Here is a 25,870-nt window from a genome sequence, read left to right as displayed (position 1 = left end):
TCTCCCTTTGTTTTGTTCCTCTTGCCCAGTATAAGGTTCCTTATGGGGCAGTGACTTGCTTCTTCCTCAGACCTGCTGACAGTAAGGTTCATCTTTTCACACTTTGCCTGCCCTGGGCTTAGCAGTGTGGAGAGCCCCCTGTTCATCTAGGTATCATGGGTGGATTCTTTCCTTTTGTCAGCTCTGCAGTTAATGAAACAAGTTGTTACGCTTACAGAAAACACAGAGAAGTGCCAGGACTTCCAAAAGTGCTTTTTGTTGCAAAAAAAAAACCACCTCCATCTCAGGCCAGGGTGATGAAATGCAGCCCAGCTGCATTGCTTGTTGCTTACAAAGGTGAGAATAAGGAAAGTGATTCTAAAGAAAAGTTGGGAGTGTCAGTTATCCACAGGTATCCCTGCTTTGTGCAGGCATGGGGCTACAAGTAGTTATGGGAACTCTCACTGGCCAGCATGACAGCGAGTGTTCTGGATAGACTGCTTTGCTTAACCAAGCATGAAAATGACTCTTACAGCAGGTTGATCAAAAAGCACTGAAATCCAGTGTGGGAGCTTTTTTTTTTTTTTGTGAAGAATCAAAATGGCATTTGTTTCATTTAATTTCTTCATAGGTGAAGCCCTTTTTAATGGGTAAGTATATCAGTGTTGTTTAGATTATCCACAGTAGTTTAGGGGAATTAAAGCAGGTCGTTTTTTTGTCTCTCAGGCATCTCTGAATTGATGTGTACTCAGCTTTAGCTCACTGCTCATCTCTACAGATGTTCTTTTTGAGTTACTGTGCCGGGTCTCTCTAACTGGAATTTGTTGAATAGTCTGATTCCACACAGTGTGCATTTATTCTCTTCTCCTTTAGTTCTATCTGTTGTGACAATAAAGGAGAAGGACAGAATTGCTCATTACAGGAAAGGCATCTCACTAGTGATTTATCTGAGACCAGTCACCACAAATGGTTGTATTGTGTTCATTTGTGGCTGACCTGGGCTGCTCGTTGTATATTTTAGTGTTTGGTTCTTGTTTTTTTTTCCACTGGAAATAGTTGACTGAAGATACTAAGGTCATCAGCAGACACTGAGACTCAAAACCTGTAGCAGAAAAGCAAGTTCTAATCCACTTCAGCCAGTGAGCAAGCCTGCTAATTAGGAGCATTAGCAAGCTGGTACTCTCTTATGCAGTCTGACCATGCAAAAGCTCCTTTTGTACCCTTTGGTTGATGTGTACTGTGTTTTATTTATAGTCCTGGACGTCTAAGCAGTGTTAATTTTCCATGCACTTCTGTTTTCTCTTTTAGGTTATGGAACATCTTTTCAAGACAGCAACAAGCACTGTGTTCTCCAAATGCCCTCGTGATGTTGAGCTTTTTCATAAATATGTAGCTCCTGCACAGAAGGTAATAAATGTGACAGGAAAGAGCTGCAACACTCTTTATGCATTTGGGGGGGCTCTTGACAATAGAGAGGCTTGATTTTATTGTGTTCTCCTGTTAATCATAGAATCATAGAATGGCCTAGGTTGAAAAGGACCACAATGCTCATCCAGTTCCAAGCCCCTGCTGTGTGCAGGTCACCAGCCACCAGACCAGGCTGCCCAGAGCCACATCCAGCCTGGCCTTGAATGCCTGCAGGGATGGGGCATCCACAGCCTCCTTGGGCAACCTGTTCCAGTGCATCACCACCCTCTGTGTGTAAAACTTCCTCCTAAAATCTAACCTAAACCTCCCCTGTCTCGGTTTAAAACCTTAGGAACCTTAAGCCTGACCTTAAGTTATTTTTCAGACCAACACAGGGAGGACTCACAACTTTCTGTAGGTGTTGGCATTTGTGGTAGAGCTTTAGTTGTCACATCACCTTTTAGTACAGAGTGACATGAAGTGGATTTTGACATATATTTAGAGCACAACACAGATCTGTAAATGGGAACTTGGAGGGGGCGGTAACTTTTGTCTTTATTCTGGACCTGTGAACTCTTAGGAGTAGCTTTACCATTTTGTTTTTCTTGTTTTGAACAAGGGCAGGTTGGAACAAATGCTGAAGAACAAATTTGTAATGTGAGTATTTTAATTTCAAAATGAACTGGAGGAGGGAGGCCTTTTGGGAAAAGCATTCCTATTTTGTATATATATATATTTTTTTCCCCCCAACTCAGTACTTCTGAATTAATATGATGTCACCTAAAGAGCATGAACTTAAATTTCCTTTGTTCTGTTCCCTAGCTGCCCTTTCACTCCTGCATGAGACTGGCATCGAATCTGTTGTCCTTTCACTTTTGCTTACTTAGACAGGATCGTCTTTCTACCAAGGCATCTTCTTTCCAGCATGCACCTGATGAGTTGGTTTCACTCTCCTCTGTTTCAGCTTTGGTGCTTGCTCTGTTTTCCCTCACATTTTCATACAATCATAAAATCATTTGAGTTGGAATGGACTTTTAAAGGCCATCCAACCCAACTCCCTTGCAGTGAACAGGGACATCTCCAGTTTGATCAAATGCTCAGAGCCCCATCCAGTCGGACCTCGAGTGCCTCCAGGGATAAGGAATCCAGCACCTCTCTGAATAACAGGTCCCTTTTTATAAAAATATTTTTTGACAGAAAAACAAATTGGGTTTTAAAATATTTCCAATTACTTGTGCAACTCATTTTTTCAGTTTCTGTGTCCTAAAGAACTGAAAGATTTTTGTTTCTTTCCTTGCTGCCCAGAATATCTCCTCTCCTCTTCTCTTGCCAGTCTTGGTGCTCTCTCTTTATCCAACAGAATATTTCAGAGTTACTCAGCCCAGCACTGGTTTTCCTGTTAAGCAGCTCAGCTTCTTTTTGCATCAAGATCATGAAAGATGCTCCTTGTGCATCTTATTTGCACAGGCACCACAGAGGGCTTCTGTGAAGTGAATCTTTCTCCCCGTTTTGATCCTTCTCTCTTTGTACCTAACTTATATTTCCAGGAGGACAGAGTTACTCTCAGCTTCTCCCATGGAAAAAGAAATTAAGTCAGCCCATCTCTCCCTCCATTTCTGCCTCTCTTCCGTTACTGGCAGATCTAAGGCATTCTGAGCTTACACATCCCAGAAGTGTGGGTTAAACCTGTGCCTTACTTTGCCCAAACACGTAGAGCAATGCGTTTCTGATGTATTTTCTCCAGAATCTTCCATGTGTCAGTGAATCCTTGTAGCTGGATGTAAAGAGCTCGTGTTCTTTACGTAATTTGGTTTATAATTGGGTTTGGATAACGATAAAGAGAGAGGAAATTATTGTGAGCAAGTTACCCTTTCTGCCTGCAGCATTTGCTTGGCATGTGGAAAACCTGTCAACAAAACTATCTGCCATTGAGACTTGATTTCCAGTTACCAAACTTGCAGTATCTTTAACTGCCCTATTTTTTTCTGTTGGCATGATTCTGTTTATCAGTTCTGGTGAAAATTAGTGGGAATTCTGGTTTCAGAACTGTCATAGGAGTAGGGAAACATTGCTGCAAATGAATATTGTGATATTTGCAAAATGAAATGAAAACACTCGAGGTGCAAGTCCTTTGCACACTGGGCTGTTATTCTTCCTTTATACTGGAACAGTGGAGCTGTGTTGGATCTATGCCAGTGAAGGCATTAAAAAAATCCTCCAATTTGTATAAGGTTGGTTCTGTGCAAAACTCCCTTCTGACTGAAATGCAGTGTTGCAACAATGCAGAAGTGCTTTGAGAGCTCAGCATTTTCACTTTGCATGTAGCTGAAGCACAGGAAAACATAGGGTTCTTGCCATACCAAATGTAAGTTTTTGGTTTCTATTCCAAGCAGCATTACTGGGAAGTCTGACATCACACTACACGTTGGCATGGTCTTGGGGAAATGCTTCCTTAATTTTCCAGTGCAACACTTGGCCAGAACATTTAATTGTTATTCCTTTCACAGTTATCTCAAAGGCTTTTTTTTTTTCCTCTTGCAGAATTTCCTACAATGAAGCAGTGGAAATTTTGAAACAGGCTTCTCAAACTTTCACTTTTAAGCCAGAGGTAGGTAGTTGTCTGGGTGTTTGTCCCTATGCCTGTTGGTGCACACAGCCAGTCTGAGCACTTTAGGTCACAGGGACCTTTCCCTCTTTATGCAAGCAATGCTAAGTGTGTTCTAGTTTCATTAATGGTCATCTTAAGAAGCTTATTTCAATAGCCTTCAAATAAAGGAATTGTATTTAGGTAGCACCAAAACTTTTTTTAAGTACCAAAACTTTTACAAGGGTTGATAAGTCAAAACCACATCAAAATACCATGCATCATACATGTAGGTAAAGGGAATCCCTTGTCTTTCCAAAGGCTAGTTGTCATCTGGGAAAGAGAATCATGTGATAGTCTTACAAACAGTGTTAGATTATGACTTTCTGCAAACTGTATTTTGCCCAATTTCAAACATACATGGCAGCGTTGAGAGCATTTGTGTTTTGCTTATCTCCAGTGTAACAATTAGTCTTAACCTCACTCTGCTATTTTAAAGAAAATAATCCTCTGCCTGAAGACATCTTCGTAGCTGGTTGTGTAGCTGTCTGGTCTCTGTGAACAAGTGGGCGTCAAACCTTGAATCCTGTGTGTGAATATGGCTACAAATCATGCTAGCAGTGCTGTTGCACAAATCATTACCGTTTTTTTCTGATGCAAAGGAGATTTATCAGCTGACTACATAAGAACAGAGATTTGGAAGGAACCACCTCAGTCAAATCTGTAGTATCTAAATCTGAAACAGCAAACTCAGCATATTTTCAGATGAGGAGAGCCTGCAGAATTTATTTCCCTTCTTCTTTTCCAATCTCTCTGCATACTTTGCACATCCTGTGGTGGGCTGGAGATCTCTAGTCAAAAGCCACAGCATTTATAACATGGAATAAAGCAGGAAAAGCGAAGGACGTTGTAAATGTCCAAAGCTTCCAATAAAAAATTGTTTGATAGGATGCTGAGTTTTTTTTAAATGAGAATGCTGAAGTCAGTCTGACTGAGTAAGCCAATTTTGGATAGGTTCCTATTTCCCTGAAGCTATGTGGTGAGAACTCCAAGTGGTTGGTTTGTTTGTTTTGGTTTTGTATTGTTTTCTGTTTTGATATCAGATATTTGGGCTTGATGCAAGGACGATCAGGCCCTGTTCCATGGAAGTTAAGCCGTGTTATTTTCATTACTTTGCTCTGCCCTAAAACCTGTGGAACATTGTGTACTTAGCATATTTTCCCAGTAGGTTGTGTGAACTCAGAAGTTAATGGTCATGTTTTTGTGTTAGTCAAAAGTGTGCCACTCTATGCAGGGATTTTGCTTGGTGTCTTGCTGCAGGTGAGGTACACAAAAGCAAGATACTAGGTTGCTTTTGTTCTCTTTACAGTGGGGCTGTGACCTCCAAACAGAACATGAGAAGTACCTGGTGAAGCACTGTGGTGAGGTTCCTGTATTTGTGATTAACTACCCCTACGACCTCAAACCTTTCTACATGCGGGACAATGAAGATGGACCTCAACATACAGTGAGTCCATGGGTCACACTTCCCCCTCCTTTTCATTGAGGTGTGTGTCTTAGCTTAAAAGTAAGTAGAACCATAGAATGTCCCAAATTGGAAGGGACCCGTAAAGATCATCTTGTCCAGCTCAAAGATGGCTTTCTGCTGGTCCTCTAGTCTTGAAGGCCAAGGTAAGACATGGCCATCATGTAGGTAATCCTGCCCAGTCTTCTTTATGTTACAGAAGAAATCCCAGAGCAGGAGTAGCAGGAGGAAGATACAGGAGATAGGTAGCATGAAGTATTTGTTTAAAATCTTTAAGGCATATTTGCCATAGTTTTTTTTTTTCCCCAAGTGTGTATCAGTACTACTAGTTAAGTGCCTAGAATTGTATGGGTTCAGGCAACCCATGATTCCCCAGTCATCCACATCTACCGTGTAATCCTCAAATAGCAGATGGACACTAGAAATAAACTTCTTCCACAAGTCTTTTGCTTTGAAAGTATGATTTTTCCAATTAAACCGAGACCAGTCTGAATCAGTGCTTCTACTAAAAAGTGTGACTTCTACTGCCATTTACTGCTCTTGCTTCACTTGCTTTAATTTCGGTATCTGACGAGCTGTGGAAAAGCAACCCTGCAGAACAAAACGGGGAAGAAAATCAACCCAAATCAACAGCACAGATGATAGCACTGTGTTCCTAATGCAACTTCAGTACTGCCAGCTGCATTTCTGCTATAGACTGTATGGCCTAACTTAAATTAGTTTTCTCCTTTTTAAGGTTGCAGCTGTTGATCTTCTAGTACCAGGAATAGGGGAGTTGTGCGGAGGCAGCTTGAGAGAGGAGCGACTTCCCTTCTTGGAATCACGCTTACAGAGGTACAGAAAACCTGCAGGTGCCAGGTGACCAGCCTGGCCACAAGTGTGTTCAGGCAGCCCTCAGTGCCTGCAAGGCAGGACTGGAAGGGCAACTGTTTGTCTGTTGTCTTTTGAGATACCTATTTATCTGAGTAAGCGATTGCTAACCAGTGGAGGAGGTCTTGTCCTTCTGCTGGCATATGAAGTGCCACTCAGCTTCATCTTACTGCAGAAGAGGGGAGGGGAGCAGCCTTAGCTCTGTGGGGACTGACTGAGACAGATTCTCATCAAGGCACTTCATCCTTGAGCCCTTCCTTCACAGCTTTTGTGTCTGAGAGTTGATTGTGAAGGTGAAAGTTGTGTAGCCAGAGCTTACGTACTTTTGTTACCATGTTGTGCAACGGAGGAACTGCAGCTGGGAAGCTTTGCCTAGCTGTGGTACAGTTGACTTCAGTAACTGTATTTCATAGAATACTGTTCTTTGCTAAGAGTTTTGTGGAAAGCTTCATTGGAGAGAGCTGTGACTTGTACTGAAGTCATGTGGCCTCGTTGGCAGTCTTTTTCCCTACTGCGTTGTTCTGACTCTGGCTTAGGGTAATTTTAGGCTAAATTCAGTGTCAGAACATCGGAGCTGTTATTTCATTAACAGCAATTGACTTTAGAGATGGGGTAAATCTCCATCTCTAGATGGAGACAATGTAGACAATTACTCCCTGGATCCAGTCTGAATTTTCAAAATAACTTTTTGTAACTCGTCTGAGTCCATTTGTGCTATTTGTACACTTGTTACAAAGCAGTTTTGGAGGAGAATTAATCCCAGAGTAACGTAATTTATACATCGGGAATGAATCCATCACTTAAATCAGCCAGTTGGTCACGGTGATGTATCTAATCAGTGGAGAAATGCAAAATCCATTTCAGCATAATGAAAAACGATAGGGCAATTAAAATCACTGCAAGATTGGTTCACAGTTTGTGGTGTAGGATGGTGTTACACCCTGCAAGGCCTCACTGTGCATGCTGTCACTTTCATTGTGAACTCTCCAGACAGAACCATGCTTCAGCTGAAGCAAAGTGCACTTGACATTTCTACCCATAGAATCCAGAGTCCACAGCCTTCCAGGTGTGGGACTGGAGGAGGGATCTTTGTAAAGGTCAAAGCCAGACTTTTTTTATGTGACAGGAAAGTCACAGGAAGTGTTTTGAGCTACAAATGATGTATCTTCAGTGACCTCAGACTATAGCTCTGCACTTAAGATGAACTGGGAAAATAACACCACGTGTTTCTCTGTTTTGAGTCCTCAGGATCTGATCTGCTGAACCAAAATATTTTGTTAATGCCTTTAAATTCTACTTCCTGCAGTCCCAGCACAAACAAGAGAGAGATAACTGGATTCTCGTCTCCTTATGCACGCTTCTTACAGTAAATCTAAAAGTTCTGGTCAAGGATTGCTGCAGTGTGCTGGAGATCAGAGAAATGGTCTCATTTTGCCTACAGAAATTTTTGTTTGTGTTGAGAGGAATGGGAAGAAAAAAATCAACTTTGTGCTGTTTCTGCTAGGGTTGGAAAAGGGTGGAGGATCTACTGTTGGCAGTTAAGAAAAGATGTCTTCATTAAATTGCTTTACAGAAGCAACTTTTATTTAATAGTTGAGTATGTTATTAAATCCATGGCCATTTAATGGTTTTGTGAACTAAGAAAGGGGAGATTTCACATATGGGGAGATTTTGCCTCATTCATAAATGAGATTGCTGCATGTTGTAAGTTTAATATTTAGGCCTACACTCTCCAAAATTTTGAAAGAGGGTTTTACTGATTTCCCTGAAGTGAAGCATTTGCACAAGTCTTGGTATGAAGCTGTGTGTTTCCAAAACTAACTTTGTATTTTGAGAAGCATGTTGGGAATCTGTTCGAGATTCTCTACCAAGTGCCAGAGCTGACAGCCATTGATCCTGTCTTCCCTTTATTTCCTGCCTTTCCTTTTTCACCTCAGTTTAGTTGTTTTCCAGGCAAGTGCTGCATATGCAGCTCCATGTTCCTTTATTTATGAGGTTTTTTCTTCTTGTTCCACAGATTAGGACTCACAAATGCCTACCAATGGTAAGACTGTTTCTTATTTTGCAAGCTATATTTCTTCTGAGGTTCTTTAAACAAATGTTTCATTTTTTCATGCAGTTCTTGAGGGGGACATTTCTTGGCCCAGCTGCATGGCCATCACTGCCAGTCTCAATGGAACAGCCAGTTCACTTCAACAAAGTTAATCTAATGCTACTTACTTTATCTTCCCAATTTGTCTGTGGTCAGCACAGGTCATTCCTTTCAGGATTGCATAAAGTGGATTAATTTACAACTCATCAGTGATACTAAGTCATCAAATTGTGTTCCAAAATGAATAGATTCTGGCCACCATCACATGAGATAAACAGGTTGCAGAACCACAAGCAATTTGTGACCTTTAACAGCTCTGTGAATGACTCCCTTTGCAATTGACAGAGCAACTGGGTTGAAAAATCTTCCCTAACAAAGCTGTTGAAGCAATTAAAACTGTCCTGCTAAGGAGACAGAACAACCTTTGAATTAACGATTTAGCCCATTAAAATGACAAGATTTTAGTGCTCCTCTTGACAAGTGTTTCTTGGTATGTGCTTTGTCAAAGCTACTGAGAGGTTGATAGTGTGGAGGATTTTAAATTTAGAAGAGTGTATTCAAATGCTCTTTAGTATTTGGATTGGCCATTAGGGAGACTGCCTTGAAGAATGCAGTACAGGATTCTTACACTCTCTCCTGAGTATGAACTCACTTTGAAACAGACCAGTGCCTGGCAGTTCTTCATATCATCCATTTGCAAACAAGGTGAATGAAATGTCTTCCATTATTATTTGCATTTATGGGTCAGAATGCACTGTATCACTTCATCTAACCCAAAGCAGAGGGTCAGAATTTCTTTCTGTAATTTCTCTGAGCCTGTAGCTTCTGTTTATAGGAAATATTTTTAGACAGGCATACAGGTTAACTGTCTGTGTTCCCAGGTAAAGCTGCTAGTAGAAAGCTGTTAACGTGCCCAGTGTATCTTATAGACCAAGCAGCCTGTGTAAGGGAGTAGCAGTTGAGTTGAACCTTTTTAGCCTACTCTGTTTCTTAGTTGTCCCTTTGAAGCTTGTGTGGAATACTCAGAAGAATCCCAGGGCCCTTTGTGGTACTTGTGATGGTTGTTTTTACTCCTAACTCTGACCAGCACCTGATATCCTAGATGAGCATAGTCAGCAACTCTTACACACATAGATAATTAAATATTGGGTCTTCTGGAGAGGAAAGCGTGACCAAGGCTGATCAGGTGTATGGTTAGATGTTGAGATAAAGCCTTAGGAAGTCTGATGCTCAGTAGCAGGGAGCCTTTCAGCATTGCTAAAATAGCTCAGCCCTGCCTTATGCCCCCCACGAGAAACACTGCCCATCACCCATTTTTGGTTTCATGTCATGTGTAGCTGTCCTGTAATCTCATTTGGGAGACTCTCTTCTCCCCTTTTTTCTCCATTCCACTGAAGTGATGCAGCTTCCCATAGGAGACTGAAACTGTTTTTGCCCCTTGCACAGTTTGATGTGCTGGGAAGCTGCAGGATTAGAATATCCCAGGTAACTTCTGGAATCCAGTCCAGATTCTGCCAGTGAAGAGGTAGTTACGTTGCCAGCATCCTTCTCAGAGGAGGTGGCAGGAGAGACTGAAATTAATCTCCTCCATTTTAATGAACGAATTTAGTCTCCAAAGCTGGCACACAAACTCTTTGGAGAACAGCTGAGTCATTTCTTTTGAAGTATATTTGCTAACTTTTGAATGGACAGCTATATGAGATGTCTCTTTTGAAATCCCTTAGATAATGCCCTATCTCCACTTCTAGTTGTTTTCTTCTGTGTTTTGGGACACACTGTTTCTTCAATGACTTGAAGAGTTCCTTACTTGTGGAGGAGTCATTGATCAAAGAGGCAACCAACAATCTGTAGATACAGGAATATGGCCAACCTCCTCTCAGTCTTCTTCAGTTCAATACAGCTTTCCTGTTGTGCAGGTTCCTTTCCATAAATAGTAAGAGGTGGGGAAGTACTTGGCTTGACTTTGGAGTAATTTTATCTTATTTTCCCACTCCTTCCTTTGAACTGTAGACAGAGCTCAGTGCTGTAGATGCTAATTTTGGCTAGACTGAGAGACATCTATGAAATTGAGGTGGGAAAGTCAGGAGATCAGAGTTTACTCTGGGAAGTCACTTGCTGCCTTTGTGCCTCTTTCCTGCTGTTCTCTGCCAGTGTAGGCTGTTAGTTCCAGAGGGCAGACTGTGAATTCTGTGACTGTGGGGTACTGAATATATTGTGTTATAAATGGACTGTAAATCCAGCTCATATCAGTGGTTTCCACTGAACACTCTGAATGCCTTCTTTTGTGGATTACCAAAACATTGTAGCAGAGCAGAATTTGCATGATACCAAAGATAGCATTTTAACCAAGCTTTAGAACCCAGAATCATGGAATTGTTTGAGTTGGAAGGGACCTTTAAAGGTCATCTAGTCCAACTCCCTGTAGAGAACAGGGGACACCTACAGCTCAGTCATTTCCACAGAGCCTGTTACAGACTGATCTTGTGTGTCTCCAAGGATGGGGATTCTCTGGAGAAGCAGTTCCAGTGCCTCACTAGTGGTGCTTGCATGTTTATTTCCTAAAACATTCAATAAAACTGATCCTTCATATGCTAACCCATTTCACTGCTAGTTTTTTGTTACCCATATTTTTTCCTTAGTATATTTCTTTTCTTCCAGTAAAATATTCAACTCTGGGGATGACAGTTCTTTGTTCTCCCAGCCTTACTTTTTTCTGACTGGCAGCAGAGGCTTCAGTATTACAAGATGGTTATATGACAGATCAAGATTATATTTGTTTTGAAAGGAGACTAAAAAGCATACGTTCTGTTTTACAAACAATCACTGAGAATGCACTGATCTTCACAGTGCCTTGCTGTGCATCACAGGATTTGGTGATGGTGACACAAGGATATAGGTTTTGAAAAGGATGAAAGGAAATGCTTTTCTAACTTGGCACGTAACAAGCTCATGGAATTCACTGCCAGGGGATGTTGTTGCAGCACATATTTTAGTAAGATTCAAATCTCAGAACTACCAGTCCTCCAAGTCCAGAACATGAACAATGAAGATAGCAGGGGTCATGGAAACTTACTTCCCCCATTGGAATAACGTTGCACATTCCCTCAGTTGCCAATGGAAGTCTCAGCCGTCCTCTGAAGCACAAGCTGCTGGGAGAAATAGCTAAACTAGTTTGAGAGTGTTTTCCGAGGTGAGAAACATACAATGTGTGGAGATTATTGAGTGAAGGAAACCTCAGGAAACATTTTCCAGCCTGAAGGGATTTTTCTGTTAATCTGCAGGAAGTTATTCTTTCTTTCATCTGAGAAGAACGGAAAATTTCTCAATTCCTTCACTTTTTCTAAGTGCAGACATCAGAAAGGATTCACAGGCTTGATCCTCAGCACATTTAACTCAATGAGCTTTTTCTATTAACTTTAATGGGCTTTGTTTTGGTTCTTTTGCCAGAATGGCTTCTCAGAGTGCTCTGAGATCCATAGATGAAAGCCTTGGATAAGCAAGGGTAGAATTTATTATTATTGTCCATCTGGAAGGAGCAGAGTTACTTAATCTTTATGATGACTTTATAAACTGCATTGCCACCAAAGAGGAATGAAAGTGCTAGGCAGAGTCTGACTGACGTCACCTGCAATATCTGTGCTGTTATTTCAACTCCCAGTTGCTGCTAGAGTTGCCACCAGCTGGTTTGCCAATTCTTCTCAGAACTGCTGAGTAGGTGCAGGTTAACCTGCCACGGGCAGCACCCATATCACCCACATCCCTCAGCTTTATGAGGCCCTTTATATTTTACAAGTCACCACCCTCAGCATTAGATTTGCTCATCATCTTCTTCGCAAAGCTGCTAAGCAGGGTTTTCTGGAGGCAGTTCCCAGTATGTAAGTGGAAACTCAGTGCTAGGAAGAGGTAAGAAGTTCTGCTTTTGATTTTACTTGTTAGGCAGTGGAGTGGAGGAAGAAAATCTCTTGAGGAAAAACAAAAAAAAAAAAAAAGAAGAAGAAAAAACCCCAAAACATTGTACTGCTTGTAATAAGTGGCTTCCCAAATTTCAACGCTTGTTAATGAACCACAAGAAAAAAAGTGGTATGGTACAAAAGGTATACTGTCAAACTGTGTGAACAAGTGTATAGTTCAAGATGTGTGTTTATATGCATTGATATCTATATGCTTTCACATATATATTTCAGCATGATTTTGTATTTGCATTGAGGTTTAGTTGCTTTTTTTGTAAACTGGGCTGATGAAACACTCATACATGGGGATGAGAAGCATGTAGTGTATGTGCAGTCACACAGACCCTTTGTAGTGCATTCATACATCACAACTTTGTGGTCTCAGGAGGCTCAGGAGTGGCCCCATGAAAGAGCAGACCCACTGAGCTGATTTTCACTCCTATTAAAACATAACTGTTGGTGACAGTTTATATCTGTAAACACAGTCCTTGCATATCATGTCACATGAAATCAGGAGCGGAGAGGGGGAGCTGAGCCATCTTAATGTTGTTGACACCCACATAGTTGGAATAGCTGCTCCAAACAAGGCAGCTGGCTTTTCTGTACACAACAGGTACCGTTCTCTAAACTGCGATGTCTTGTTGCAGATCTCATTTTTGGAGAAGAAATGTACAGAATTTTTTGCTGACTTGCTGTGGGAGTGAATAAATCAGTCTGTGAAAATGATTCGGGGGGGCTGGGAAGGGGGGAAAAGGTGACCAAAAAGCCATTATAATTACCCTAAGAGAAAAATAACACTCAGGAGGAATCTTCAGCAGACAAGAAGATGTATTTGAGCCAAGAAATTGAGTTCTTAAGGAATTACTGGAAATGAAATGACTCGGCCTATTGAAAAGATGACTGGACAGAAGATGAAAATTTATTGTAGGGCAGATTTCAGCCTGGCAAGAGCTGAACAAACCCAAGCAGGGGACTCTGACAGTGGGAATGTTTTGTGTTGCTGTAGGAACCTGGGCTTGTGCTTCTATTAGGGATATATTTAAAAACTTTGGTGCTCTCAGTGCATGTAGAGCCATTGATGTTAAAGTTGTACTTTGTACCCAAATGAGTTCTTGCTCCTAAACAAAGCAGGCTGTAGCATATTGGCAAGGCACAGCACTGCTGGTTTACATTTGCACCTGGGGCTTCTTGCTAATACAGTTCTGCCTGTCAGGGAGCCCCACCGCTTCGTGTCCCTCTTCAATGCTGGCTGTGTTGGCAGGAATCCACAGTGGTTAGGGTCAAAGGGATGTAATTAAGATGGAAAGCGAAACGCCGGATAAAAAGCTCTCTCTAATTACATCAGCATAAATGTGCTGCAAATGTAACTGTCTGTTTAAATTACAGGTACCTAGACCTGCGAAAATTTGGCTCTGTTCCTCATGGAGGCTTCGGGATGGGGTTTGAACGCTACCTGCAGTACATCCTGGGTGTTGACAATATCAAAGATGTTATTCCTTTCCCCAGGTTTCCTCACTCCTGTCTGCTGTAGCTCAGCAGTGTGAAAACTGCCCGTGTAAGCACATGTATATAATATTGGCGTATGACTGAGTGCATTGTAGAGGAAAATTGAGAGAAACGTTGTATTGGGGAAGCTCTCAGTAAATTGGATACTGCCTTACTGAAAATAATATATGTTCCTGTGAGATAATAGAAGCATGCTTGCAGTTAATGTGATAGCAGTTCACATCTTTGGTGCATTTTGGGAGCATTAATAAATCCCACTTAACCAAAGAGTTAAGATTCCCATGAGCACAAACGATGGGAGTCCCGAATAAGTATTGTTCAGAGGTAGTGGGGGTTTGATGTGAAATATTCATAAGGAGGTGTGACCTGAAATGGACTGAGAGCCAGGTCTGTTGTGAGGCTTTAGTAGGCTTTAATTAAATGCCTGCACAGTGCTTTGAAGGTTGAGGATTGTAAAATTGCAGAGTATTGTCACTGCTGTGATGTACTTGCTCTTACGAAATGACAACTGTCTAAAGCGTGGTTCTCCCCACCCTGAGTTAAAAGCAAATATTGTTTACGTTGGAAAAATCAGCCAAACCTAGCAAGGAGAAATGTCATCCTGGAACTGCTGGAGTGAATTAGGTGAACGATGTTTGATTTTGTGAATCATCAATAAAGATGTACACTGGGTTGTTTTGTAACTCTTCATGCTTCCTTATATTGTTATAAAACCGTGGCACTCGGCATCATAGCGTTTCCTCGGTCTCCAGTAGATGTTTCTTTCTGCATATACACAAATTACTTACACAATTTCTGCAGGAGATACCTGTTCTGTGTGCTCAAACAACCACATTTTCATAGCAGAAATGTTCAGTCACATCCCAGTCTCTGAAGGCAACGTGCAGCTTTCTGGTGTTCGTCCTTGTTGCTTTGCTTTTTTTTTTTGGTGTTAAATATAAAATATAAATATGTGATGTGTTCATCTGGCCCAAACAGTTTTGTGTGTATTTTGAAACAACCACCATCCACTGCCAGCCATTGCATGTGTATTAAGTAATTGCTTATCTCTGTAGGATCTGAACTCCATGCAGTCTTTAATGGGTTTGTGCTCTCAGCCTCCCTGCCAGGTAAAGAAATATTCATTTCTGTTTTGAAAACAGGATTAAGGGCAGATCAAGTGACTTGCCCAAGGCAATTGGAAACCAGTGGTTTATTTGGGACTTGAACTGAGGGTTTCCAGCATCCCTTTTCCCTTCTAAATTATCACAATCCAGCAAATTGTCATTTGCATAGCACTTACTACTCTGTAGTCCAAGATGTCTGCAGTAAAAACAATTTATATAAAGAGAAAAAGCAAGGTAACAGCCTTATTGCTAATGAACCCCATGTAAACTGGCACAGTGAACGTGAAGTGGCTGCAGAACAGCCCCAAAGACTTTTCCTCCAAGCAAATGAAAGAGATTTAAAGATAGTAATCAAATAGCATTGCGCTGGTAACGTTGCAGGCACATTTTCTCTGCAGTAGGGCTCTGTAATGCTGCACCTGCAGTATCTAAAAATACATGTTTATGTTATGTGGCACCTGCCACGTTTTGGTTTGGTTCATGGCTGGGACTCTTCGTTATCACGATCATACACCACAAGGTCATTGCTTTGGGGTGCTTGGTGCATGCGCTGGGACATCTCCTGCATATCAAGATTGTTGTCATCTTTCTTTTTGGTTAGGCAGGCGTTAACTGTGCACTTGCTGGTTTGTATCTCCTGATGGTGCCTCAGTTCACAGAATCATCACAGAATCCTTAGAGTTGTTCATTGTGATTCCATGAGTGGGTTCCAGCACCTACCTTCCCTTTGAAACCACCACTTCCTACATAGGGCGCCGAAATATCTCCATGCATTCGAACTATCTCCTCCTTTAATGAGTTATCTTAAATGCCATCGCTGGAACACTGGCAGCAGAAAGATATAGAAAGAGTGCATGTGCCAATAGCCCCATCCAATACGATGTTCCTAAATAACATGCAGTCAGCAAGTGTGCCCATTGAGATCTTTAGTCCTTGAGTCTGTCACAGTCGCCATAAACGAGTGTTTGAACCAGAAGCTCACATGCTGACAGCAAAACCATCTCCTGTCCACTCAGCATTTGTCCCCGCAGCAGCTGCAGGGTGGCAGTGTTGATTTTGGCATCAGCAGGCTGTTGTCAGCAGGAGGTGGGTGATCAGGCAGCCAAATGCCAGATCTGATGGGCAGGGTGGGGCTAATGAGCGACAGGTGAAAAACAAGGTGTAGAAAAGAAGACAATGGAAGGTGCCAGTAAGTCAGAAGGTGATGTGAGACGATGCACAAGTCAGGGCAGGGATGGGAGTGTTTTAAATAGGCTTGTGGAGTGGTTATCGAGGCCTTATATGAGCTGACAGCTTGTGAGAACTGAAGACTGATGTGATCCACCCTTCATTCTTTGTCTTGAAAGAGGTTGTTGCAGGACAGATCAAGGTTGAACCTTTCATTCTGTTGATTGGTAAGCATGTGAAGTGATGTCAGGGGGGTTTGTTTTTTTGTTGTTGTTGTTGTTTTTGTCCTGGTTGTAGCCCTTGCAGAAAGGCAGAACTTGAAGAGAAGCATAGCAAGAGTGAAGTGTGGATGGTGATTCTTGTGATTGCAGCTACGTGTCCAAGACGAGCAGCTTCCCTGGTTGTGTGCGTGTGCTTCTGTTTGATTCAAGGCTCTTGGTGAGTTGGCAGAGCTGACCTGGTTGGCATTGCCCTTGGATCGAAAAGCTCATCCCAGGTGCAGAACTCATTCCAGTTTAGCAGAATGTCAGGAGAGCAGGGTTGTCCCCACCAGAGCTGATTGGTCAGGCTCAAAAAGGGGGGAAAAAAGGGTTGTGCAGGCTTGGAAGCAGCCTGGACCGTGCACCATTTTGCCTAGAGGGGAGACAGAGAAGGTAGAGCCTAAGACCTGTGTGCAATGATACCTTTTAGGCTTAACACCCCAGTGGGTGTTCTTGTAAGAAGCTTGTTTAATGGGTACCCAGCAAGGGTGGGAGCCACTCGTTCCCTCAAGTCTGGCATACTTCACCTCGAGTTACGTATAAATAGCATTGGCTGGTATTGCTAAGGAATGCAATGTGTGTTCTCTGGGATTTCCATGTGGAATGTCATGTATTTCCTTCGAGTCTTCTCTCCAGAATGAAAAGGAAGTTAATCGGGAGGATGGGGAGGTCGTTCCTCTTGGAGTTGCAGGCAGGGAAACAGAGTTTTTTAGATTTAAGCCATTTCCTTGCTTCATCTTTGCTTAGAATCTACAGTCTGGCAAGAGTTGAAGCCGGATAAAAACTTCTTTAAACAAAAAGCTGTTATTCTTTGCACACGGGAGCACAATAGCTCACATAGGGGTATTTTTAGTGCTGTAAGCAGTCCACTCTCAAGGCCAGGTAACCATCATGGTACTTTGGGTAAGTCTTTTTTTTGGACATTTCCCTTCCTTGGTGACCAGCACTGTCTCTTTTCAGCTTTGTCCTCACTTTGGATTTCAGAGGAAAGAATCGCTGTCATCAACGGCTGCATCTCTGGGTTTGTAGCATTAGGACAGAACGATGGGAGGGCAGCAGCCCTGGGAGTAAAACAGTGACCCTGTAAACTCAGAGAAACGTTTAAAGGATGGCTGTTCTCTCCCATATGATTTATGTTGTGTTACTCAGGCAGTGTGGAATCTTGGACTGTTGTACCACCTTCCATACAATCACAGAAATAAAAGCCCATCCCTGGGCCAAATGTTCAGTCAGCAGACTGGCACAGGGTTTCTAGCTGGCTTACCTGCATTGAAGCCCTCAGACACAAAGGAGAAACACAAGGTGCTCAGCTCAGCAGTCCTCTTTCCAGTTCATTCGGTAGTAGGTCTAAATTATAGAGCATCCCTTGAGGAAATGCCAGGAATTTGATGGGAAACGTAACGGACAGTTTTGTTTGCTGGACTAATATTGGTTGTTTTGGAAATAGCTTATAGTTGTGTTTTTCTGAAAGGGAAGAAGGGGACTAATTTGCCAAGAAACACTTTGGTCATTGTTCCGATTAAATGTGTGTATAGAGATAAATGAGACTTTGCTGCTGGATGCAGTGCCGCTCGTTAGTGCTGTTGTTTCAGCCTCTGTCTCACACTTAGGGGGAGATGGGTCCAAAGGAGAAGTAACATTTTGTATGAAGATTGTCAAAGTCTCAGTTTCCTCAGATCTAAGCAAAGCTACGGAAGCCATAAAATGGTGGTCTCAGGGGTGAATTTATTGTTTTATCATATAGTTTGTTGCAGAGCCGTGACCTTCGGAAGGATCGTAAAGTTTTATTTTACGATCCTGCTGGTAAAGAGACGTATATAATTTACTGTATGAGATCTTACAGGCTTGGCTAACAAGAAGTTTGACCCAGAGTTCAAAGAAATTATGGCTCCCATTGTTTTATGGCTGCTGCAAAATGTGTGATTAGCTGTCCTACAGCTGTGTCTCAATGTCCGCTGCATGAGGTGTTGCACAAAGATGCTTTCACATAAAAGGCAGCACCAGGCGAAGCTGTGTGGCCATTTAAAAGACAAATAGCAGAAATTGTAGGCTCAGTTATGGGTGAAATGTGGGTGAAACGACTTCAGAATCCTCGTTGCATTTAGTGCTGACGCTGTTTTACTGTGCAAGGTTGAGGCACGGAGCAATTAAGCAGCTTGCCCAAGGTTATGGAAGATATATGGCAGAACCATGGAACAGGCCAAAATCCCTACTTGTTGCTTCCCCGTGAGAATTCCCTCCACCTTTGGGTGCACCCACACCAGAATATTCGCAGCTGATCCGGTTTCAAATGCATTTTTGGCATTTCTAAGATCCCAGACAGCACTTCAGTGATTTTTATCTATCCCTATGTGTCCCGAGGCCTTTCAGATCTGGCAATGCAGATTTCACAGCGCTGCTATTTATTTTTATTACTCTTACAATTGATTTCTTTTTTTTTTTTCTCTGAATGATTTGAGGCAGCCAACGGGGTGTATTTTTAATTTTCTTTGCAAAGCTTTTTGCTTTTCACCAAGAGCTGTGTATCTCACTGTCTTCAGCAGCTTCATGCACTGATACTCCTATGTAATAATGTATTATTCTGTAACAGCAGAGGCCTGGATTCTCAGAAGCAGCCAGCCAGGGGGCTCGCTGGCAAACAATACACAAATGGCTCAGAAAAAATCTCGGTGTGTTCTGGGAGGTGGCCTTGACAAACATTGCACACATTTCTTTATTGGATCGTTCTGTGCTGCCACGTCTTCCGAGAGATGCCAGATTTCCAGCCACTGGGGGAAAACAGTTCTATTTCATGGACACGATGGCTTTATCGTTGTAGTTCTATGGTGTCTTTACTCCCAGAGTGATTTTGAGCATTGATTCAATGCTATCAAGGGGGAATGGTTTTTAACTAAGACAGGGGATGTTTAGGTTAGATATTAGGAGGAAGTTTTTTACACAGAGGGTGTGAAGCACTGGAACAGGTTGCCCAAGGAGGCTGTGGATGCCCCATCCCTGCAGGCATTAGAGGCCAGGCTGGATGTGGCTCTGGGCAGCCTGGGTTGGTGGTGCACATAGCAGGGGGTTGAAACTGGATGATCATTGTGGTCCTTTTCAACCCAGGCCATTCTGTGATTCTATCCTTTTAACCCTTTGAAGACCTCAGACTCTAGGATGTTCTGGCATTGCTTTAATCCTGAGGCCTTGTTCTTGCCAGGCTGGAGGCTCAGAGCAGCATCTCCTCGAAGCACCTGGGGTGACTTCTCCACTTGTGTACTGTAAATAAACCACAACGTGTGTCCTGGCATTCCCAACAGCCCCTACTGCATCACAGCCACTGAGGAAGGGCCGTGCACAGCAGTTCAAGTCTGTGCTTTGGGTTCCTCTTTGTAAACATACAGAGGTGCTGTTTTCTCTATAGCCCCACGTTTGAACTTGCTGAACCCAAATAACAACGCAGATGGAATCTGAGGGCTTCTACAATGGCTTAAAAACACTTCCAAAAGCTATTGGCATTAATAATTGTTTATGGTGATTTTAGGCAGCATAGGGTTCAAGTATTTAACAAATTTCATATTTGTTAATGAACTCAAAGGGTGTTTTGCCTTGCAGGAGTACATTGCCTCCTTGGAGCACATGTACTGTTTTTAGCACTGATTGAGATCTGGTGCCATCTGCAACAGTGCTGGTATGGAAAATGGAAGAAAGTTTGTGCTCAGTCCTTTGAGACAGAACATTATGAAGTGCTCATTTCCCAGATCATTAGAAACTCCAAATAGCCATCTGGCCAAAACCAGAGATGCATATGCCTGCATCCACAGCTTAACAGCATTCAGCTGAGGGTGGCCACTCTGTAGCATTTGGGACTGGGAGTTGGAGTTCTTCCTTTGCCATGGGTCTTGGAAACGTCTCTTTGCACTTTGGTCTTTTTACAGTTAATCTGCAATTCAAAACTGACTGCCTTTTAAGAGGTGTCTATCTGACGTTCATTGCTCTTTTAGCCAGGGTTATAATGTGGTTCCTATGCCACCAAACAGTCTAAAATGCTGTGAAACCACAAGATCACATCATTTCCATGCATTGATGCTGTGATTATTTTCACTGTTCAAAAAGTGCCATATTTCAGTCTCCCATCTGTCTGGCCTCAGCATTAGTCAGGGTGAAATCACTGGGCCTGAAGTCTGAGAGTGAGGGGCTCATTAGGAAAGAGCGTAGGATGCCCCGTCCTTGGAAGCATTCAAGGTCAGTTTTGACAGGGCTCCGAGCACCTGATGCAGCTGTGGGTGTCCCTGTGCGTTGCTGGGGAGTTGGACCAGATGGCCTTTAAAGGTCCTTTCCAACTTGAACAATTCCATGATGATTCTACAAGTCTGCAGAGCTTGACCTAAAAGATGATGAGAACATCCTTTCACATGCCACCTGAGTAAGTTAATACCAAAGGGGGTTGGAAGGCCTTTATGCTGCTGGCTTCATTATGTTTATCATGTGCCTCTCACCTGTGGCTTGCAGGAGCTCTATCGAGGCTCGATGGCCTCGAATTGCACCCGGGGAGGTTCAGGTTGGATATTAGGAAAAAATTATTCTCTAGAAGAGTGGTTGAGCATTGGAAGAAGCTGCCCAGGGAGGTGGTAGAGTTGCTGTTTCTGGAGGTGTTCAAGAAGTATGGAGATGTGGCACTGAGGGATGTGGTCAGTGGGGATGGGTTGGAGTTGGACTTGAGGATCTCAGTGATCTTTTTGAATCTCTGTGATTTGGTGTCATCTGCCCCAGATGCAGAATTCTGTTATTCCTTTTTTTTTTTGCCTGGTGATGTACAGCCAAACAGGGGACCTGAGGGACTCCTTCCTCATCGCTCCTGCTCGTGATCTCAGTTTTCCCATCTGTGCAATAACATTTATACACCTCAATTTACACATGCATCATAGATCTGTGCTCCAGTATTTTTAGCTCTACAACTATAAACAAACATAGAAATGCACTACAATAACTTACACTTTCTAGGAGAGGCCGAAACTTAATATGACAGCAATGACTTCCTTCTCCTAATAGAATTTTTAGTTAATTATCTCGAATACGCAGCGCACGCCCATATCCTCAAGGGGTGTCAGTGGAGCAGGAGTGGGGGGAAAGCATCTGTTTTTATTCTGGCTTCTGTTCTGACCAGCGAACGTAATGGCACATGACCGCTGAGCCGACAGTAATCCAGTTACAAAAGTCTTCAGAGTTACTGCACCGACCGAATTAAACTTGATTACATCCAATTATCCTGAAAAGCCAGACAACAGCTCGTAGCTTGGGGTGAAGTAACTTCTTGCGGGGAGGCCTTGCGGGGTGTCAGGAGGATAATTGCTCGTTTGCTCTACTGCAGAGCACCATCTGCTCTTGAAGTGATGCCTAAGGATGGGAGCGTGCACCAGGCAGGGGAGCTGGGCAAGATTTCTCCCTGCTAGTTTTATGATGATTTGTTTTATGGTTGCTTGCCCTGGGCCCAGCTGTGGTCAGAGCCCTAAGAGCATCAAATAGTGTCTGTTCCATACAGAGCTGATGTAGCTGGATCCAGGCAGTGTTTGCACAAGGAGCTCTGATCCATCCCAGAGGAAGGACCAAGCATGAAGAACATCAGTAGGATTTTGTCTCATTCAACTTGCAGCAAAATTAGATCGAGTCTGGTGCAGAAATCAGGACTGGCTTACGTTGAATCATGCTTCCCAAATAAAAAAACCCATGTAATAAGCTTTGAATGAAAGGCCTGGAAGCATCCCCTGGCTGCATCCAGATTCGGGCTCAGCATCTCAGTGCTGCCTGGCTGCTGCCTCCCCTCCTGATGAGATGGGCTGGGTTTGGCCAGGCCCCCAGCAGAGAGGGGACCACGCAGGATCACAGCATCGCAGTGTGAGCAATGGGCTGAGGCTGGAGGCACCTCAGGCTCCCAGCTCTGCCTTAGGAGGAACACCCAGAGCGTGGTGTTCACTACACCACATCCAGGACTTCTGGAGCTCCTCCAGGAGCAGCCCCCAGCCCCTCTCTGGATCCCAGTTTAATCTCTTGTTTTCCCTTTGCTGCATTTTGAACACTGCTGACCTGTGAATCATCTCCTTCCCTTTTTTGCGTCTCTGATGCTACCATCTTTGCCAGAACACTGCAGTGAAGGTGCTCCAAGCTGCCTCGTTATCTGATTGAAGCATCCTGTGCTAATATTCCCCCTCTCTTGGAAAGCTGCTGTCTATCACCGGAGGACAGAGCTGTCTCGTGGCTTGCCTCCGATTGCTGGCTGTTCTGGGAGGGGGTTGCTGTGCTCTTTTATGCAGGTTGGAAAGCTTGAAAAGGCTCTGCTTGAAAGCACTGATTTTTATTATTTTTTTTTCCCCCTAACCTTGAAAATTTTGGATGAAATAAAGCCGCTTCCATCCAGCTCTGCAGCAGGAACTGTTCGGGGAAGATAAAGTCAGGTCGCATTGTGGACTTGCATCTCAAGAGGCCGAGCAGCAGCTCAGAATCAAAAAGCAGGCGTGTGCCAGCGTGCAGCACAGCAGATCTGTGATGCCTGTTCCCTGCGGCGTGTGGAGGTTGATATTAACCAGCTTATAGGGCATTTCTGAGGGGTTGGTGCCTGGCTGGGGTGAGTAGCCCAAAGCATTCAACATTGGGAATGCCCTATGCATCCATCCTTCACCAACAGCCGGTGCGGAGGGGGGAAACTGAGTCAGAGAATCGTAGGGCTGTGGAATCGTTTGAGTTGGAAGGGGACTTTAAAGGTCACCTGGTCCAGCTCCTCTGCAATAAGCAGGGACGCCCATGGCTCCATCGAGTGCTCGCAGCTTGCAGCCTTCCCTTCTGCCGGTAGATGGCACGGCTCGGTTACACACATTTGGGGCCGTGTTTCAGTCTCGGCCGCGAACAGGGAAGCACGGTGAATTTCAGGATTGAAACCACCGAGGTTCCTGCAGTAGGAAGAGTTGCTCTTTGCAGTGCATCCCAACCTAAGTTCAGCCTGGCTTGCAGGAACAGCTCGAAACTTAGGGACGTGGTTTTGTAGGTACGGTGACATTGGATGGATGGTTGGATGAGATGATCTTAGAGGTGTTTTCCAACCTTAATAATTCTATCAAATTGGGAATCCTGTTACGAGCTGCCAGATCAGAGCCACGCTGATGGTCTTCAACTCCTCAATGCGTTGTATCTGTACTCCTGACCCTTTGCTGTGGTGCTGCATGCACTGCATCGCATGCAGCCTGGCCGCCCAATGCTTGGGTTTACTTGCTGTTCCCACCCTGAGCACAGCACGTTCACACAATGTCTGTTTTGAGCATTTTTATGCTCAAAGCTTCTCTCTCATGTTCTTGCTGGCAGCGTGCTTGCAAACACCCAAAATCTCATTTCCCATCCAAAAGTGCCAGATATCTGAGTGCTGTGCTGGAGGCTCCGCGAACAGGCAGCGCTGAAGGTGTCAAAAAATAATTCAGCATCGCATTTTGGAGACTGCTGAGATATATCTGGCCATACAACCGTGTCAGTCACTGGGATCTGCAATAGGGGATGAAGAGGGAAAGGGCAGTGCGTGGTAATGAACCAGAGGCCGTGGAATAATTCATTGCAATCCACGCGATGATAATTACGGAGCGTTTCTTTAAACATCTCTGTCCCAGATGGAGTGTTTCAGCTCTGCGTGGGGAAAGTTGTTAACATAAAAATGCAGGCGGGGTTCTCCGTAACTGGTTTTAAAACTGACACCACTTTGCTGTCTGTGTCAGTAGGAGCAAATTCCTGACCAGTGAATCATTGACATCCAGCGTGGAATGGCTTTGCGTGGTACCTGCGTGGTAATCGTGGCTTTCTTGCTCTCCTGTCCCTCTTTGTAAACCTTCTGGCAGGTTGGCAGACTGGGGAAGATCTCTCCAGCCACCAGAATGCTGTTGCCCCCTTGAATGTGCCAGGAGCCTCTGGGTCATGCACTCACACATAGGGCAGTCGGGTGAGAAGTGCCTTCCCTGTCCTCCCTTGCTCCATTAGCCATCCCTGCTGGGGATGCACCAGTGATGTGCCCATAGCTGGCACCTCTGCATTGCTTAAATAGGACCAAGCCCTTCTTTTAGGCAGTGAAAATGTCAGAAAATCTCTTTTCGTAGCCTTTTGCAGAAAAACAAACCACCAAAAAAAGAAGCTTTGGAAATAATCCATTCCTAACAAATTCTATCCGTGTTCCTTGAGGGGTTATTCCCCTCCTTTGTGTGTTGGCAGAGATTATAAACACCATACGGCTTCACTTCTGTCCCTGTTTCAAAGAGAGGTGCCATTGCTGCTTCCCAGAGGCACTGAGCTGCAAGCCCAGCTTGCAGGTGCTGCAAAATCCACTCTCCATCAGCAATACAGCTTATACCCTTAAGCACTGCAGCCCTGCACCTTGCAGCCCTAAGCATTGCAGCCCTAAGCATTGCAGCCCTAAGCATTGCAGCCCTAAGCATCACAGTCTTGCACCTTGCAGCCCTACTGCTTGCATCCTTAAGCATTGCAGCCCTACACCTTGCAGCATTAAGCATTGCAGCTGTACAGCTTGCAGCCATAAGCACTGCAGCCTGATAACTTGCAGCCTTAAGCATCGCAGCCTTAAGCATTGCAACCCTATGTGTTACATGCAGCACCCAACCAATGCAGAGTTGTTATTGCACCAGACACAGCACAGCCACACAAAGAGAAACTGTCCCTGCCCATGAAGAAAGAGAAGGACAGGGAAATGGAGGCAGGGAGTGAATGTGCCCAAGCAGGTTTGGGGCAGAGCTGTCACACAGCCTTGGAAATCTGTCCCCAGCAAGCAAGCCTAAAAAAATACCAACAACAGCGTGAGCGTGCTGTGCTAGGAGGGCTCTGGAAAACTTTGATCAAGGATTTGGGGTCTAAGGATGGAGCAAAGGGAGGGTTGGAGCCTAATGCTGCTCTTGGGGAGGAGGCTGACGTTACTGCTGCCTGAGCCGGGGAGGGGATCAGACTGTAAATGCACAGCGTTCCCAGATCTAGGAGATGATAGCTAATCTCAGCCAGGCCATAATACCCTGTAACACGAAACCCAGCTCGTCTGCAGGAGACTCCAATCCCCTTTTCAGTGGCTACTGCTCCATTATTTGAAAATCGATAATAAAATATGAAGCTTTTATCGATTCCCCTCAATTATTTCGCTTTCCCCTCCTCCAGGAGGGTTTTGCTCTTGCCATGCCGTTTGCTTTTGTTGTTCTTTTCTTCCCCAGCCTCTTTGTTTTCCCTCTGGCACCTTCGTTGCACACATTGCATTGGTGGGGTGCAAAGGACCTTTGCCACAGGGGGAGGGGAAGGAGCATGGGCAAGCTCTTTGAGAACAGTGATGGGGAGATTTCGGTTGGACGCTAGGAGGAAATTCTTTGCTGTGAGGGTTGCGGGTGCCCCTGTCCCAAGGTTAGATAGGGCTTTGTGCACC

General features: G+C 43.9%; 1 protein-coding gene across 1 annotated transcript in view; it reads left to right on the top strand.

Annotated features, from left to right (window-relative positions):
• NARS2 (asparaginyl-tRNA synthetase 2, mitochondrial) overlaps positions 1-14,596 on the top strand; it is a 51,193-nt gene extending 36,597 nt beyond the window's left edge. Inside the window, exons 8-14 of the mRNA XM_052670039.1 lie at positions 1,288-1,386; positions 2,006-2,043; positions 3,928-3,994; positions 5,340-5,477; positions 6,232-6,329; positions 8,383-8,409; positions 13,794-14,596. Coding sequence (XP_052525999.1) covers positions 1,288-1,386; positions 2,006-2,043; positions 3,928-3,994; positions 5,340-5,477; positions 6,232-6,329; positions 8,383-8,409; positions 13,794-13,938 — 612 coding nt within the window. The 3' untranslated portion in view covers positions 13,939-14,596. The remainder of the gene's footprint in view (positions 1-1,287; positions 1,387-2,005; positions 2,044-3,927; positions 3,995-5,339; positions 5,478-6,231; positions 6,330-8,382; positions 8,410-13,793) is intronic.
• Positions 14,597-25,870: the final 11,274 nt, after the last annotated feature.

Source organism: Tympanuchus pallidicinctus, unplaced genomic scaffold, assembly GCF_026119805.1.
Source record: "Tympanuchus pallidicinctus isolate F22 unplaced genomic scaffold, pur_lepc_1.0 scaffold11, whole genome shotgun sequence".
NCBI classification, from domain to species: domain Eukaryota; kingdom Metazoa; phylum Chordata; class Aves; order Galliformes; family Phasianidae; genus Tympanuchus; species Tympanuchus pallidicinctus.
This window is presented reverse-complemented; position numbering and strand designations above follow the sequence as displayed.